Below are 18,862 nucleotides of genomic sequence, written 5' to 3' on the forward strand. Positions count from 1 at the left end.
CCAGAGAATCTGTTAAGAGGTCAATTTAATTATTATCCTTCATCTCCAATATCTACTGTGAAGAGAACATGGATTTTGTCGACTATGGTATGCTGCAAACAGATTCTTCCCCTTCCACCCACCCCAGCTTCCAACCTCTCCCTCTAGTTTCCCACTCATTCTAGCTCAAATTCACTGAGTTTCTTTCCCATCTCTTCCTCACCCCACCCTCGCCCCAGCTCCCTCAATCCCTTCTGCACTCAGCCTCTTACCACTCGGCTATCCCTGCTGGCTGACATTGTTAATGACTCCCTTGACTCGGACACCTTCGCTCTTCCCTTCAAAACAGTTATGAACACCCTCTTCTCAAAAAACCCAATGAGTCTTCCCTCAATAACGTGCATTGCCAACCTTCCTTTTCGATCCATGCTGCTTAAAAGTGTCAATGCCACCCAGCCCTGTAGCCATATCTTCCAAACTTCCTGTTCAAATTCCAAAAAGAGCGGTATCCTCCCCACTCAAGGCACTGAGGGTACCCTGACCAAAGTCATGAATTACATCTTGTGACCATGGTACATTATTGCTTCTTGACTCTCCACAGCATAGGCTATGGTCAACCATGCCATCCTTCTCTACTGTGCAGCTCTGTGGGATCTTGCTTGCATGTCTCCTCCTTTTCTGAACACATCTAAAATCTTGAGCAACAACTTCCCTTCTTGCTGCTCCTCAGTTACAACTTCCACATTATGCTGATGATACCCAGTTCTATATCACCACCGCTACCCTTAACCCCACAGCCACCTCTGTGCTGCCAGACTCCGTGTCCTGGATCAGTCAAAATTTTCTTCAACTATCACGAAGATCAAAGACATTATTTTCAGCCCGTGTCATAAGTTTTGCTGTCTTGTCATAGATGCCAATCCTTTACCCCGGCCACGTAAATGGAACAAGACATTGCCAAACCATGCCACCCAGGCGGAGGTTTAAACCCCACATCCCATCCATTATTAAGACCACTTATCGTTACATCAACAACACTGCTCATCCCTGCTCTTTCTTCAGCTCCACCGCTGCTGAAACTCTTTTCCCCACAAGTCACCACAAGACTTAATTTCTCCAACGCCATCCTTGCCAGTCGACCGTCCATCCTCCATAAACTCTTTACTTGTTCAAAACTCAACTGCTAGTGCACAAGTACAAAAAGTAATCAAAAAGGCTCATGAAAATATTTGCCTTTATTGCAAGGAGGTTTGAATTCAAAGAGTGCAAGTAATGCTTCAGTTGCACAAAGCCTTGGTCAGACCCCAATTGGAGTACTGTGTTCAGTTTTCAATAGCAAGCCTTGGGAAAGATATACAGGTTGGACCCCTCTGGATCCAGCACTCTCGGGACCTGACCGGTGCCGGGACAGAGAATTTCCTAACCTAGGCTTACCGGTACCTGTTCTTTTTTTTTTTAAAAAGGTCATGTCTCCCCACCCCTCCCCAGCTCCAGGCAATTCGAAACAAGATGGAGGCGGCTGTCGGGTCCCGACCCCGAAGCTGGATTTGCATGTTTTTTTGTGCGCATGTGCAAATCTATTCAATCCAGTCCCAGGGTGTGACGCGGTTGGGACCAACGATCCAGAAGCGTTCTGCGCATGCAGGAGGCCACTGCGCAACATTTAGTCGTTGTCTACAATCACTCCTCACTGAACAGTGCGGGAAACCAGGACACCACTCACGCTGGGACTGATGCTGAACTGCGGATGTTTCCGGATGTGTGTTCCGGTCTGGAGAGGTACAACCTGTATTGGCCTTGTGAAGGGGTACGAATATAGAGATAGGAAAAGATGGAATGGTCCATTTAGCCAGTCCCACATAGTTGTGATGACGCTTCTCACCCATCCTGGAAGAGGCGAAAACCAGACCAGACCAGTTAGGGAAAAAAGAAATCTGGAAAATTCCTCTCCGGCCCCTTTAAGTGGTCAAAACTTCTCCAAGGGATCACACAGACCCCGATTTACATTGTAAGATATCTTCCTCTGGTATGAGATGATCTTTGCCCCAGGCAGAAACAGGTCATAAGAACATAAGAAATCGGAGCAGGAGTGGGTCATTTGGCCCCTCGAGCCTACTCCACCATTCATGGCTGATCTGATCTTGGCCTCAACGCCACTTCCCCACCCGCTCCCCAGAACCCTCAACTCCCTTATCATTCAAAAATCTGTCTATCTCCACCTCAATGACCCAGCTTCCACAGCTCTCTGGGTCAGAGAATTCCAAGGAATCACGACCCACTGAGGTCTTGCTTTTTCTCGAAGTAACACAGCAAATCAGCATTTACCCCAAGGGCCAGCAACCTATCCCAGAGGACCAATATTCTCCGGGGGAAAAGAACCACCTTACACTCAACCGAGTTTTTCGTTCACATAAATTGAAAGCGTGACCCCCTGGTCCTCCCGCATCTATCCAGTTATTTAATTGGTACACACGAGCACAATCTAGTGCCTTCCATTATTTTTATAAAGCTCTCAAATCGCCCCCCCCAGTCAACACTTTTCCAGTATACAGACCCTGCTCATTGAGCTTATCTGGGAAACTAAGGTGTTTTAAACTAGGTAGCTCCTCGGCACGCCTACCGAGCTTCAATATCCCCACGACCAGAGGAGATCAAAACTAGGTGACTTGAGGCCTAACCAAAGTCTTGTACAATGACAGCATTTGTATGTTTTATTTTAGAGAGAATTGTCCTGCAAGTGCAACCTGGAATCCTGTTTACTTTCCTCTGCATTGGTCATGAACTTTGAGAGGGTGATGCACCAAAACACCCAGATCTCTTTCTTTCACCACTGGCTTTAATTCTGTTCTCTGTAGTATATTCAGCAATTGATCTGCCCATGTGCATAACTCTGCAACCACACTTTGCCAAATATAGGCCCATTTTTCATCACATCAGCACAAATTCACCAGAATGAAACCACGATTTAATGGTTTAAATTATAAAGGACAGGTTGCACTTAGAAGGCCGTGGGATAATCTAATTGAGCTGTTTAACATGATAAAGGGATTTGATAGGGTAGATAGGGAAACTATTTCCTCTGGTGGAGGAATCCAAAACAATGGGGCACAATCTTAAAATTAGTGCTAGGCCATTTAGGAGTGAAGCTCTTTCATACAAAGGGTACTGGAAATTGAAAACTCTCCCTCCCATAATGTGGTAAATGCTGCGTCAATTGAACTTTTTAAGACCGAGATGGATAGATTTTTGTAGGGCAAGCATATTAAGGAATATGGAATAAAAGCAGGTAAATGGAGTTGAGGTACAGATCAGCCATGATCTAATTAAATGTCAGAACAGGCTCAAGGTCCTGAATGGCCTACTCCTGTTCCTCTGTCCCCCCCTACAAGTCTCACTTCACGACAACTCCTTCCTGATAAATAGTGGCTCCATATCTTTCAGTGTATGAAAGTTTAAAGATTTGTTTTCAAATCCCTCCACAGCCTCACTCCACACTACCCCTACAATCTCTTCCATTCTAAGATGCAATATGAATGGAAGCAGCTCTCAAATGCTGAATGCCCTACCCTACACTTCTAGCTTTTTCTGTTATTTAAGATTTCCAGAATTTGCATTTTTTTTTACCTGAACTAATTGAATGTGATACAGATAGTTACTCATATATAGATATCTACTCACAAGAGATAATATTCTTTCATTAGTTTATTTTGACTCTCGGCATTCTATTGCTTAACTACAGTAGTTTACAGATATGGTATCACTAGTCAAAGCACATCCTGGCTTTATTACAGCTATGGAATCAAATGTTCTCTGGAATCACTCAGACTCCAGAATCCATGCTGAAGATAAACCAACTTGTCAACTTGGGATAAGACGTCTCACAACAGAAATGCACCAAATGCAAAAAGGGCCTCAGTTAGGTTCCCCAATTATCTTCCCTCCTGCAGCAAAGCTTCTAGGTTGAAAACGTTCAAACTTCCTGATGTTATACTTCAGACTCCCTGCATTTTTCAGGGATCCAAAGAAATTCTGGAGGTTTGTTTCTGTCTCCTGTGTAGTACCTGAAGTGCTTTGGCATTGCGTATTTCTTCCACTCATATTGCAAAGATTTGATTAAAAACTGGTTCTGTGCATCCTTCATATTTTCTTAAAATTCAGTTTCAAAATTTCCTTTCGATATTTATTATTTTCTCCAGTCCTCCATTTTTTCTTCATCTCCCTCAATGTATTACTTTTGCTCTCCATCACTCTCCCTTGGTTTCTGTTTTTTCACTTTCACTAAATTTTATAAATACAATGGTTATTTTCATTTCCCCTTTTCAATTCTTCAAAAACTAGCAAATGTATCCACTTATCAATGCAAGTAACTGTGGCAGCTCTGAGAAGCAATGCAGCAAAAATAACTCAACTGTTGTCTGGAAGTCATACTGATATTAGGAAGCAGCAGTCTAAAACAGAGTGTTACTTGTAAATGCAAATGTAGTCCAGCATGGATAAATTAACTTAAAGCAGACTCGAGAGCTTGGTGGATCGACTGGGATGGTGGGAGGAGAGTAGATGCAGCACAGTATGTTCTCCATCATCCCATTTAACTGTCCCAACACATCTAGAATTGGTTCAGGTTACAAAACAATTAGCCAAGATATCCAATTGTACACAATCTTGTTTAGAATTTCCATCTCATTAGATCGAATACTGATACATGCCACAGCTTAAGGTAAGTTAGGGAAATTAAATTTACTTAAAAGTCTAGTTGGAACCAATGTACAATATTAATGGGGGATAAAACTCAAGTCCCATTAATACATGAGGGTAGTTCCGAGGCCGTTCCACTTTAAGGCTCGATTCCACCTCGTTTGCATGCAACCCCTTGGAAATCTTATCTATGGTCATGGATCTACTCTAACGACATCCAACTTTTCTCTCTCCAGCATCTCAACCACCTTGTTATCAGATTGCTTACCCGGCATCAAATGATGGATAAGCCAGAACTTCCTGTGGTTGAACATTGCACAAAACCAAAGCCATCAGATTCTGGTCCCACCAAAAACTTCCTGACTTTATTCTCCTCCTTTGTGCGGACTAAATTTGAAGTAGATAGTACTAAACCTCAGCTTGTTGAATTCTTGAGCTGGGCTTCAAACCTCAGCAAAACAGCATACCTCTCCACAGCATTCACCTTCACCCCATCTCATGTGCTCTGCTGCTGAAACCCCTAACTACACGTGCACCATGTCAAGACTCAACTTCTTGATCACTCTCCCAAGTTCCTCCCTATACAAATTCCAATTTGTCCAAATTTCTACTGCCTGCATCCTGCCAGTGTTAGCATTCTCACCTCTGATTCACATGTTCAAGTCCCACTCCAGGACTTCAGTACATAGCCTAGGCTCAAAGTTCAGCATAGTGCCAAAGAAGTGCTACATCGTCTAGAGAGGCCATCTTTCGAAGGGAATGTTAAAACGAAGCAGTCGGCCTGTTCAGCTGAACATAAAAGACCCCAAGCCATGATTCGAAAAGAAAGACGTGCATTTATATAGCGCCTTTCACGACTACCGGACATCCCAAAGCGCTTTACAGCCAATGAAGTACTTTTTGAAATATAGTCATTGTTGTAATGTAGAAAGCAGGCAAGTATTCAGTGCCCAGGCAAACAATTATCCAAGAACAGATTAACTAATCATTTATCTCTTTGCTGTTTGTGGGACCTTGCTGTGCACAAACTGACGGCTACATCTGCCTACGGAAGTGATTACACTTCAAAAAGTAATTAATTGTCTGGTAAGTGTTTTGGGACATCCAGAGGACGTGAATGGCGCTACCTAAAATAAAGCTCTCCTGAAAAAGTTCTTATTTACCCATCACTTCTGTGCTCGCTTAACCTCACTGGCTCCCAAATGTATTGAACTCAATGACTTTGTCCAAAAAATCCCATCAAGATGTCATCCCATCTTTAACCACCTCCAACTGGTTTCCCAGTCCATGCCCCATGGTGATTCAGTTCAGAGGTTGCGTACATTTCTCCCTTAATGGCATAGCTTTACCATGGCCCCAATCTCTGCAGCACTGTCTCCCAAAACCTTTTCCCACTGCTCACCTTTAGAAACCTCTTCAAACGCTGCCTTCTGATTGCCTTCCCAAATTCTCTACTGCTTGGTCTGTCTGCTATGGGAAATATATTGGTACTTTTTGTTTTAAACTGTCAAAAGGCACTATACAAATGCAAATTGCTATTATTGAAATGTTGTTGCAAATTACTAACTGCTGGACTACTAAAATCAATTGAAGCTCTCAAAGTCTTGAAAACCAACCTGAAATTTGAAGCATTCCTATCTGTAACGATCAGTAAAAAGGTGACACTTTGGTACTTGAGAGTATGCACATGTACCAAGCATCTCACAGAACATAGGTCAATTCTCAAGCAACTTCCTCAAAATTTGAAGAAATGTAACTTTCACTCTGAATGGAGATCATTGAACTGACGAAGGGGGAAACAAACATTTCAGATGACAAGCCCCTAACATACAGTATTCAACTCTTGTACAACATAAGTATGTAAATCTGATAAATGATCAAACAACTTCCTGATAACGCATAAACACTTTTTCTTGTTTTCACAAGAACCAGTGTCAAAACATGCACATAATGGAACTGGCAATAGTAATGTGTGGGTAAACAGCTCTTGGAATTACACCTATTGTGACAAGATTCCACCATCAGGTATTAAAAATTATTTTAAATCCAGCTAGGAGGAAAGTCCATGCAAATTGGGCCAATTTCAAAAAGGAGCATACTGTTTTCGCCTTAAACAATTTTTTTTGCAGAAGTTTCAAAGATGGCACAAACATAATGCTTAAAAGTCACTGCCAAAAATCCTTTGGTTTCTAAATCTACAATTAGCTTGACAATTACCTACCAGTTATTAATCAACATGAGTGATTCTAGTGAATAAGACATATTTTACCAGTTGATTAGATTGCATAAATTTACTGGAACTTACTACGCTTACCACAGTATGTCCTATTATATTTTAGCAAACTCCAGCACTAACTATATCCACACAGAGGAAACACACTGAATTTAAAATGGCACTGTATAATACAAGAACATTTCAAATAAAAAAAACATGTACCATCCCCTTTTCCTTACATTTAGATCATTTTCTCTTCATATTGGAGTACTGGCCCTCACATTATTTGTCTTCTAATGTCACTTCAATTAATAACAAGAAATTAAGCAAACCACATTACAGAATAACATCCCCACTGACAACTCAATGGAAATACTCAGGGGGGCAAGTCTCAAATAAATCAGTAAAAAAAAACTTTTTGAAAACCTCCCAGGTCTTTTAAACCACTTTTTTTTTTAAATCGTGTTTCCCTTCTACATTGGTGTATTTAAGTCAGTTTTCAAGGACTGCTGTAAAAGGCCCAGCATATTTTCAGAAAGAATGGTCAAATTAAATACTTCCGATTTTCGACAGTGTGCTCACAGCCAGGCTATTTGTGGGTGCATTTATAGTAATAAAAGACCAAAAAATAAAAACAGCATTCTCCCTGACAGGTGTGGGGGTAAAAGGGATCTAGGAATTAAAAAACCTGAGATTTTAGTCTCCCCCCTCCTTCCTTTGCTCACTGTCCTTCTCTCTAGGCCCAGCGAAGCCTCGGGCTCGGGTAGCTAAGCGTGGCCGCCGACAGCCAACACCAGGCGGCCTGGCCTGCCACACAGAGCACACCTGAGCCTCGCTCTTCCACTTCATTTTTTTTTTTAAAATACACTTTTAAAATACTAAAAATAAAAGGTTACATTTTAAAAAGGGGAGATTTTAGAAAAAAGTAGACGTTTATAAACACCAGTCAGTCACATTCCCCTCAAAACATTGCACCCCACCCCCCCCCAAAAAAAAAAGCCCTCTTTAAAAAAAAATGTAAAATTCCACAAATCTTGATTTTTTTTTCCTTGATAAAATAATTAAATTAAGAATAGTACAAAGCTCCCGGGGGTAGTTGGAGGTTTGTGTCAGTCACAAGCAGAGAGATGTTGGTAGCGATTGAATTTTCTTTTATTTCACTAACCTTCTGTCGTCCCTTCCGCTATGTGGGAACAGGCCATAATAAATAGATGAAGGAATGCTAAAAGTGGCCCTCGCCGCCGTGTAGGAGAAGTGCTGGGACTCCACCGTGGCGGCTGCTGCTGTCCCGAGCTCTCGGAGCCTGCTCCCTTCCACTTCGCCATGCTTGTTTCCGTTTGATTGACTGACTGGAGTAGCGGCGGGGGGGGGAGATGGGAGGGAGTGATGGGAGGAGAGACCCAGTCAATGTGTATTGTGTACACACACACACCAAACACACAGGCTGACTCACTCTGTCCACTCACTCACTAAAAAAAATGCAAGGCTGGGTGGCTCTCTCAAACACACACACACACCCTCCTCTTTCCAAAAAAAACTGCACAGACAAAAAAAAAACCCTGCCAAAACCCAAAATAAAAAGAGGAAATGCACTCATGCATCAACCCTCCCTCCAGGCTGGATGGCTCTCTCAAATACAGCACCTCGTCCAAAAAAAAATACACACACACACCCAGCAAACCAAATTAAAGAGAGGAAATGCACACATGCATCAACTTTACCACCAAGCTGGATGCCTCTCTCAAACACACCCCCTCCCCTCTCCCTCTTTCCAAAAAAAAAGTATGAACGCACAAAATAAAATCCAAAATAAAAATGCATGAACCCACAAAAAAAGGCAATTGCCTCTTTCCACCTCCACCCTCTCTTCCTCTCTCTCTCTCTCTCTCTCACCCCCCACCCACTCCTCCAATAAAGGTATACAAGGCAAAGAATAAGTGGCCCCAATCAAGAAAAAGGCAAGCTCAACAGAAAGAGGAAACACATGCTAGACACCAAGCACAAAGTCACTTCACTTCTCACAAACTCAAAAGAAAGGCACAGAGCTTCGCCCCATGAACTGTGACAACATCAGCCACAACACACCTATGTGGCTGATAGCTTGTTTCCCTTTCCTCCCACTCCTGAAAAAACAATAAACAGACCAACAGTTCGAGATGCGAAACAATATCGACAAGCACATTTTAACCCTTTAAAAACTTTAGCAGCAGTAGGAATATTTTTAAATCCAATGTCAAAAAATATAGCAATAAGTTACATATAGAGAATAAAATATACCCAGGGGTGATTACCTGGCACTGATATTGTTTACTAAGAACATAAGAATATAAGAAATAGGAGCAGGAGTAGGCCATACGGCTCCTCGAGCCTGCTCCGCCATTTAATACGATCATGGCTGATCCGATCATGGACTCAGGTCCACTTCCCTGAAGGAGAGGAGACAAAATGCATTTATGTAGTGCCTTACATGACCTCGGAACATCCTAAAGGGCTTCGCAGCAAATAAAATACTTTTGAAGTGTGCAATGTAGCAAAATGTACCAACCAATTTGCATACAGCAATGGGATCATCTCTTTTGTGATGTCAGTTGAAGGATAAATATTGGCCAGTGCACCAGGAGAATCATAAATGTAATCATAGAATGGTTACAGCACAGAAGGAGGCCATTCGGCCCATGTAGCCCGTGCCAGCTCTCTGTAAGAGCACATCAGCTAGTCCCAGTCCCCCACCCTTTCCTTGTAGTTCTGCAATTTTTTCTCCTTCAGGTATTTATCCAATTCCCTTTTGAAAGCCACGATTGAATCTGCCTCCACCACCCTTTCAGGCAGTGCATTCCAAATAACCACTCGCTGCATAAAAATATTTTCCTCATGTCGCCTTTGGTTCTTTTTCCAGTCACCTTCCAGTCCTCTGGTTCTTGACCCTTCCTCCGATGGGAACAGTTTCTCTCTATCTACTCTGTCTAGACCCCTCATGATTTTGAACACCTCTATCAAATCTCCTCTCAACCTTCTCTGCTCTAAGAAGAACAATTCCAGCTCCCCTGTTCTTCTTCAAATAGTACCATAGGATCTTTAGCATCATCATCATGATCATCATCATCATAGGCAGTCCCTCGAAATCGAGGAAGACTTGCTTCCACTCTAAAAGTGAGTTCTCAGATGACTGAACCGTCCAGTACGGGAATTACAGTATCTGGCACAGGTGAGACAGACAGTCGTTGGAGGAAAGGGTGGGTGGGGAGACTGGTTTGCCGCACGCTCATTCCGCCACCTGCGCTTGTTTTCTGCATGCTCTCGGTGACGAGACTCCACCTGAGGGCAGATGGGGGCTTCGATTTAATGTCTCATCTGAGAATCAGTACTACACTGAAGTATCAATCTAGATTATGGCTCGAAATTTATTAAAATGAATACATTTAACACTGTACAAAATTTAAATTATTTTTCCTGAATCTTAATATTTAGCAGTAATAACACTGTCAAAATCCCAGTTACACCTGATCCCTTGGGTCTAACTTTTAATGAGGAACTTACTGCGGAAGAGCAAAGGTTTTCGGCAGTTTCCCTGTTTTGACTGATTACACAGCGGGGGAGCGGTGGGCACAGCACAGCCTGTTTCGGAGCTGTCAATGACAGACTGCAACTTCAGGATTAATGCATGTGCCTGAGCATGTGCCAAGTCCCGAGGTTGCGGGCAGTTTCAAAGGCGGAATGACAGCGAACGATGCCAGTTCACCATCATCCTGACCGCAAATTCCGGGCCTATGCGTTCAAATCTCTGGAGTGGGGCTTCAACCCACAATCTTCTGACTCAGGGGCCAAAGCTGAAACCCTGTGCAATAAACAGTAAGCATAAAGCGATTTATAACAATCGTTCTGAGACTTAAGAAAATTACTACTTTGAAACTAGAATGGTTCCAGGAGCGAGAGACTTCTGTTACGTTCATAGACTGGAGAAGCTGGGGTTGTTCTCCTTGGAGCAGAGAAGATTGAGTGGAGATTTGATAGAGGTGTTCAAAATCATGACGGGTATGGGCAGGGTAGATAGAAAGAAACTGTTCCCACTGGCGGAAGGGTTGAGAACCACAGGACATAAAGGCAACAGAACCAAAGGCGATGTAAGAAAAAAACTTTTTTACACAATGAGTGGTTAAGGTCTGGAATGCACTGCCTGAAAGAGTGGTGGAGGCAGACTCAATTTTATCTTTCAAAAGGGAGTTGGATAAATATCTGAAGGAAAAAAAAATGCAGGGCTATGGGAAAAGGGCAGATGATTGGGACTAACTGAGATTCAGCACGGACTCGACGGACCAAATGGCCTTCTTCTGTGCTGTAACCATTCTAAGATTATGATTCTATGAAATCACTCTCAGTTTTCATTACTTTTATGCGCATTTAGGAGGACAGGCGCACCAACATCAGTGTCCTCGTCCAGGCTAACACCCCCAGTTTTGAAGCACTGACCACACTCGATCAGCTTCGCTGGGCAGGCCACGTAGTTCGAACGCCAGATACGAGACTCCCTAAGCAAATGCTTTATGCGGAGCTCCGTCATGGTAAACGAGCCATAGGTGGGCAGCGGAAGCGTTACAAGGACACCCTCAAAGCCGCCCTGGTAAAGCGCGACATCACCACCGACACCTGGGAGACCCTGGCCGAAGACCGCCCGAGGTGGAGAAAGTGCATCCGGGAAGGCGTTGAGTTCTTCGAGTCTCAACACAAAGCGCGTGAAGAGGTCAAGCGCAAACAGCGGAAGGAGCGCGCGGCAAACCAGCCCCACCCACCCCTTCCCTCGACGAATGTCTGTCCCAACTGTAACAGTGTCTGTGGCTCTCGTATCGGACTGTTCAGCCACCAGAGAACTCACTTTGGGAGTTGAAGCAAGTCTTCCTCGATTCCGAGAGACTGCCTATGGTGATATAGTTTTATATATAAAAGAGAGATAGATAAATTATATAGAAATACAGTTTTAATTTTAACTTCCAAAACACTAAGGGGCTGAAATTGATGGACTTACTGCCCACTGTCGCCGGGATCCGCTGACATTCCTCCTCGGGTTCCGCCCTGTGCGAGTTTCCATTTGGTCTGGAGCGGGTGGGAGGGGAGAACCGCCGGGAACCGTCCGCTGACGTTTGCGGACAGCCAAGTGGCACAAGTGATCTCCCACCCACCGAGATATGGTGCAGGCGGGAGTTGGCACCAGCGGGGGGAAGGACCGCTGCCAGGAGGCTGGTCTATCGCCAACAGTAGGTATGAAGACCTGCAAGAAAAGGTTAGTAAACATTTTTTTTTTTTTTCTTTACAGCGCGTTACCTGGATGGGGTCCCCTGAAGGTGTTCCGATGTTTTTTTTTTATGTCTTTTATTTCCAGCTGTTCGACCCTCCAGGTAACGCGCTGTAAAGAAAATTTAAAAAAAATGTTTACTAACCTTTTCTTGCAGGTCTTCATACCTACTGTTGGCGATAGACCAGCCTCCTGGCAGTGGTCCTTCCCCCCGCTGAGAATGAGAGCTCCCGCCCATTGCTGCCCAGATTGACGGCATAAGTCCCTCTTTTGCCCCCAGGCACCCGTTCAAAGGACTTTTTGTCGAAACTCCTGCCCAAAGCACCGTCAGGTATCTTGGCAGCCATCGGCGCTCCTTTGGGCGGCACTTGGGCAGCCTTGGGCCTTCACCAATTTCTGCCCCTAACTGTGAGAATGTGCTGTTTAGAAATGTGCAATTTCATTATATATCATTTTGTTAACAGGGCTAAAAAATAACCACAATGCACCTACAGTTAATGATCCTTTAACACTTCTCAAGCAGCTAACTAGCCACTTAACCAGTATAAATGTCAATGTTCTTCCAATTTTTCTGAAAAATGGATGAATACTAAATCCGAATAGTTCCTATCACAGGCCAGAACCGGCAGGCGCTGATCACTGCTGCAATATGGGCAGATTTTTGGTGGGGGGAGGATAGGGCTTAATAATGCAAAGGTGGCAACAAACATGACAGGAAGTTATGGGTAAAGTTCACAGTGTGTTCATGACTCTGAAAGAAAGAATTAGATTTATTTCACGAGGATCATTTTCCATACCTCGGGAGCCTACTATCAGCAATGGCAGACATCGACGACGAGGTCCAACACCGCCTCCAGTGTGCCCGCGCAGCCTTCGATCGCCTGAGGAAGAGAGTGTTTGAAAACCAGGACCTCAAATCTGGCACCAGGCTTATAGTCTACGAGGAAATAGTGATACCCACCCTCCTGTATGGCTCAGAGACGTGGACCATATACAGTAGACACCTCAAAGTGCTGGAGAAGTACCTCCAGCGATGCCTCCACAAGACTCCCAAAGCAAGCGCTGGAGGTACTTCTCCAGCACTTTGAGGTGTCTACTGTATATGGTCCACGTCTCTGAGCCATGAATATGTGGCTTGAGCAATGGTGCAGCAGGGAGGGATTCAAATTCCTGGGGCATTGGAACCGGTTCTGGGGGAGGTGGGACCAGTACAATCCGGACGGTCTGCACCTGGGCAGAATCGGAACCAATGTCCTCGGGGGAGTGTTTGCTAGTGCTGTTGGGGAGGAGTTAAACTAATATGGCAGGGGGATGGGAACCAATGCAGGGAGATAGAGGGAAACAAAAAGGAGGCAAAAGCAAAAGACAGAAAGGAGATGAGGAAAAGTGGAGGGCAGAGAAACCCAAGGCAAAGAACAAAAAGGACCATTGTACAGCAAAATTCTAAAAGGACAGAGGGTGTTAAAAAAAACAAGCCTAAAGGCTTTGTGTCTTAATGCAAGGAGTATCCGCAATAAGGTGGATGAATTAACTGTGCAAATAGATGTTAACAAATATGATGTGATTGGGATTACGGAAACGTGGCTCCAGGATGATCAGGGCTGGGAACTCAACATCCAGGGGTATTCAACATTCAGGAAGGATAGAATAAAAGGAAAAGGAGGTGGGGTAGCATTGCTGGTTAAGGAGGAGATTAAGGCAATAGTTAGGAAGGACATTAGCTTGGATGATGTGGAATCTATATGGGTAGAGCTGCAGAACACCAAAGGGCAAAAAACGTTAGTGGGAGTTGTGTACAGACCTCCAAACAGTAGTAGTGATGTTCGGGAGGGCATCAAACAGGAAATTAGGGGTGCATGCAATAAAGGTGCAGCAGTTATAATGGGTGACTTTAATATGCACATAGATTGGGCTAACCAAACTGGAAGCAATACGGTGGAGGAGGATTTCCTAGAGTGCATAAGGGATGGTTTTTTAGACCAATATGTCGAGGAACCAACTAGGGGGGAGGCCATCTTAGACTGGGTGTTATGTAATGAGAGAGGATTAATTAGCAATCTCGTTGTGCGAGGCCCCTTGGGGAAGAGTGACCATAATATGGTGGAATTCTGCATTAGGATGGAGAATGAAACAGTTAATTCAGAGACCATGGTCCAGAACTTAAAGAAGGCTAACTTTGAAGGTATGAGGCGTGACTTGGCTGGGATGGATTGGCGAATGATACTTAAGGGGTTAACTGTGGATGGGCAATGGCAGACATTTAGAGACCGCATGGATGAACTACAACAATTGTACATTCCTGTCTGGCATAAAAATAAAAAAGGGAAGGTGGCTCAACCGTGGCTATCAAGGGAAATCAGGGATAGTATTAAAGCCAAGGAAGTGGCATACAAATTGGCCAGAAATAGCAGCGAACCTGGGGACTGGGAAAAATTTAGAACTCAGCAGAGGAGGACAAAGGGTTTGATTAGGGCAGGGAAAATGGAGTATGAGAAGAAGCTTGCAGGGAACATTAAGACGGATTGCAAAACTTTCTATAGATATATAAAGAGAAAAAGGTTAGTAAAGACAAACGTAGTCAGAATCAGGGGAAGTCATAACGGGGAACAAAGAAATGGCGGACCAATTGAACAAGTACTTTGGTTCGGTATTCACGAAGGAGGACACAAACAACCTTCCGGTTATAAAAGGGGTCGGGGGGTCTAGTAAGGAGGAGGAACTGAGGGAAATCCTTATTAGCCGGGAAATTGTGTTGGGGAAATTGATGGGATTGAAGGCCGATAAATCCCCAGGGCCTGATGGACTGCATCCCAGAGTACTTAAGGAGGTGGCCTTGGAAATAGTGGATGCATTGACAGTCATTTTCCAACATTCCATTGACTCTGGATCAGTTCCTATCGAGTGGAGGGTAGCCAATGTAACCCCACTTTTTAAAAAAGGAGGGAGAGAGAAAACAGGGAATTATAGACCGGTCAGCCTGACATCGGTAGTGGGTAAAATGATGGAATCAATTATTAAGGATGTCATAGCAGTGCATTTGGAAAGAGGTGACATGATAGGTCCAAGTCAGCATGGATTTGTGAAAGGGAAATCATGCTTGACAAATCTTCTGGAATTTTTTGAGGATGTTTCCAGTAGAGTGGACAAGGGAGAACCAGTTGATGTGGTATATTTGGACTTTCAGAAGGCGTTCGACAAGGTCCCACACAAGAGATTGATGTGCAAAGTTAGAGCACATGGGATTGGGGGTAGTGTGCTGACATGGATTGAGAACTGGTTGTCAGACAGGAAGCAAAGAGTAGGAGTAAATGGGTACTTTTCAGAATGGCAGGCAGTGACTAGTGGGGTACCGCAAGGTTCTGTACTGGGGCCCCAGCTGTTTACACTGTACATTAATGATTTAGATGAGGGGATTAAATGTAGTATCTCCAAATTTGCGGATGACACTAAGTTGGGTGGCAGTGTGAGCTGCGAGGAGGATGCTGTGAGGCTGCAGAACGACTTGGATAGGTTAGGTGAGTGGGCAAATGCATGGCAGATGAAGTATAATGTGGATAAATGTGAGGTTATCCACTTTGGTGGTAAAAACAGAGACAGACTATTATCTGAATGGTGACAGATTAGGAAAAGGGGAGGTGCAAAGAGACCTGGGTGTCGTGGTACATCAGTCATTGAAGGTTGGCATGCAGGTGCAGCAGGTGGTTAAGAAAGCAAATGGCATGTTGGCCTTCATAGCAAGGGGATTTGAGTACAGGGGCAGGGAGGTGTTGCTACAGTTGTACAGGGCATTGGTGAGGCCACACCTGGAGTATTGTGTACAGTTTTGGTCTCCTAACCTGAGGAAGGACATTCTTGCTATTGAGGGAGTGCAGCGAAGGTTCACCAGACTGATTCCCGGGATGGCGGGACTGACCTATCAAGAAAGACTGGATCAACTGGGCTTGTATTCACTGGAGTTCAGAAGAATGAGAGGGGACCTCATAGAAACATTTAAAATTCTGACGGGGTTAGACAGGTTAGATGCAGGAAGAATGTTCCCAATGTTGGGGAAGTCCAGAACCAGAGGTCACAGTCTAAGGATAAGGGGTAAGCCATTTAGGACCGAGTTGCGGAGGAACTTCTTCACCCAGAGAGTGGTGAACCTGTGGAATTCTCTACCACAGAAAGTTGTTGAGGCCAATTCACTAAATATATTCAAAAAGGAGTTAGATGAGGTCCTTACTACTAGGGGGATCAAGGGGTATGGCGAGAAAGCAGGAATGGGGTACTGAAGTTGCATGTTCAGCCATGAACTCATTGAATGGCAGTGCAGGCTAGAAGGGCTGAATGGCCTACTCCTGCACCTATTTTCTATGTTTCTATGTTTCTATTACTCGGAACTCCTACATGGCAAGTGAGCCCCAGGTGGGCAGAGGAAATGTTCCAAGAACACCTTCAAAGCCTCCTTCATAAAATGCAACATCCCCACTGGAACCTGGGAATCCCTGGCCCAAGACCGCCCTAAGTGGAGGAAGAGCATCCGGGAGGGCACTGAGCACCTCGAGTCTCATCACCGAGAGCATGCAGAAACCAAACGTGCACAGCGGAAGGAGCGTGCCGAAAACCAGACCACCCACCCACCCTTTCCTTCAACCACTGTCTGTCCCATCTATGACAGAAACTGTAATTCCTGTATTGGACTGTACAGTCACCTGAAAACTCACTTTTAGAGTGGAAGCAAGTCGATTTCGAGGGACTGCCTATGATGATGATGATGATTCACGACCACCGGACGTCTCAAAGAGCTTTACAGCTAATGAAGTACTTTTGGATTGTAGTCACTGTTGTAATGTAGGAAATGCGGCAGCCAATTTGCACGCAAGCAAGCTCCCACAAAACAACAATGTGATAATGACCAGATAATATGTTTTTGTTATGTTGATTGAGCGATAAATATTGGCCAGGACACCAGGGATAACTCCCCTGCTCTTATTCGAAATAGTGCCATAGGATCTTTTATGTCCACCTGAGAGGGCAGACGGGGCCTCGGATTAACGTCTCATCCGAAAGACGGCACCTCCGACAGTGCAGCGCCGCTGGGCAGGCCACAACATTCGCATGCCAGACATGAGACTCCCAAAGCAAGCGCTCTACTCGGAACTCCTTCATGACAAATGAGCCAAAGGTGGGCAGAGGAAACGTTACAAGGACACCCTCAAAGCCTCCCTGATAAAGTGCAACATCCCCACCGACACCTGGGAGTCCCTGGCCAAAAGCCGCCCTAAGTGGAGGAAGTGCATCCGGGAGGGCGCTGAGCACCTCGAGTCTCATTGCCGAGAGCATGCAGAAATCAAGTGCAGGCAGCGCAAAGAGCATGCGGCAAGCCTGTCCCACCCACCTCTTCCCTCAACGACTATCTGTCCCACCTGTGACAGGGACTGTGGTTCTCGTATTGGACTGTTCAGCCAGCTAAGGACTCATTTTTAGAGTGGAGGCAAGGCATCCTCGATTCTGAGGGACTGCCTATGATGATGATACTCCCTCAGCAGTGCACTGGAGTGTCAGCCTAGATTTTTTGTGCCCCAGTCTCTGGAGTGGGGCTTGAACCCACAACTGTCTGACTCAGGGGCAAGTGTGCTACCCACTGAAGACTTTTTTTTTTCAAAAATATACTTAATTCATATAAAATTTTCAAAATACATTGGAAAATAGTTCAGTACCTTGCGGTCAGCAATTCCATACAATTCGTTTGGATGCTGACAGCAGTTCCATCCAATGCACTAACGTGCATTTCATTTCAAGGTACAGGTTAGTACAATCCATAAATCACATTACATGTAGCACTGTGCAAATAAGGGTATTACATGGAGCAGATAAGAACAGGTTTACATTACATTCCATGAATCACGTTACATGTAGCACTATGCAGATGAAAGCAGTACACGGAACGGATGAGAATACATTTACATTTCTTTACAAGTTACTAAACAGTGCAGAGACTTTCATTATACATGGCTCAACACAGGTGTTTTTCAGTACATAGTGCTCTATGTATACAAGCAGATTAATAAGTACAGCCCGAGGGTGTCTGATTCCATCCCCTGGGTTTACCCTGGTAGAAGGGCCTTAAACTGTGGCTACCCACTGAAGACTTACCAAAGGGTCTAGAAAAAGTTGCATAACTTTAAAATAAGTGAATGCCAAAGCATGACTATTACTGTAAAGCAGCATGACAGGACGTGTATGGACAAGAAGGAAAGTACAGTTGTTAATGATATGAGGAAGAAACACTGTATTAACCCAAGACATATTAGCAAAGGTTATTTGCAAATGTTAATAGTAATGAAAATAGCAGGTTTACTCAAATTGTGTTGTATAGCCATTATGACAAAGATAATATATGACAAAACCTAATTTCCTTGGGCCAAATCATCCAGTGTTAATACCCACTGCTGTTGCATTTAAAGGCCTAATTTGCATATAAGCAGAGATCACAGTGTAGGAGGAGTTGTCTCATGCCTCGGGCTTCAATAACGTGCTGAATACTGTGATCTCTGGTTACTTGCAAATGAAGCCTTTAAATTGAACAGGGGAGGGGTGGTATAATGTATGATTTTGAAGATTAGAGAACAGCAGAACATTTGTGTTACATCCCACATTATTTAGATATTCTATTATGATGTATAACATCAAGATAATTATAAAGG

The 18,862-nt window shown here is 44.2% G+C and overlaps 1 protein-coding gene across 2 annotated transcripts in view; it reads right to left on the minus strand.

Annotated features, from left to right (window-relative positions):
* The window catches only part of tmem131 (transmembrane protein 131), a 254,435-nt gene extending 246,200 nt beyond the window's left edge, over positions 1-8,235 (minus strand). Inside the window, exon 1 of one of the 2 annotated variants that reach the window (XM_070892447.1) lies at positions 8,055-8,235. In XM_070892447.1, coding sequence (XP_070748548.1) covers positions 8,055-8,214 — 160 coding nt within the window. In that variant the 5' untranslated portion in view covers positions 8,215-8,235. Of the gene's footprint in view, positions 1-6,076; positions 6,118-8,054 lie in introns of those variants that run through there. The other variant, XM_070892448.1, reaches the window with a different exon arrangement.
* Positions 8,236-18,862: the final 10,627 nt, after the last annotated feature.

Source organism: Pristiophorus japonicus, chromosome 10 (assembly GCF_044704955.1).
Source record: "Pristiophorus japonicus isolate sPriJap1 chromosome 10, sPriJap1.hap1, whole genome shotgun sequence".
NCBI classification, from domain to species: domain Eukaryota; kingdom Metazoa; phylum Chordata; class Chondrichthyes; family Pristiophoridae; genus Pristiophorus; species Pristiophorus japonicus.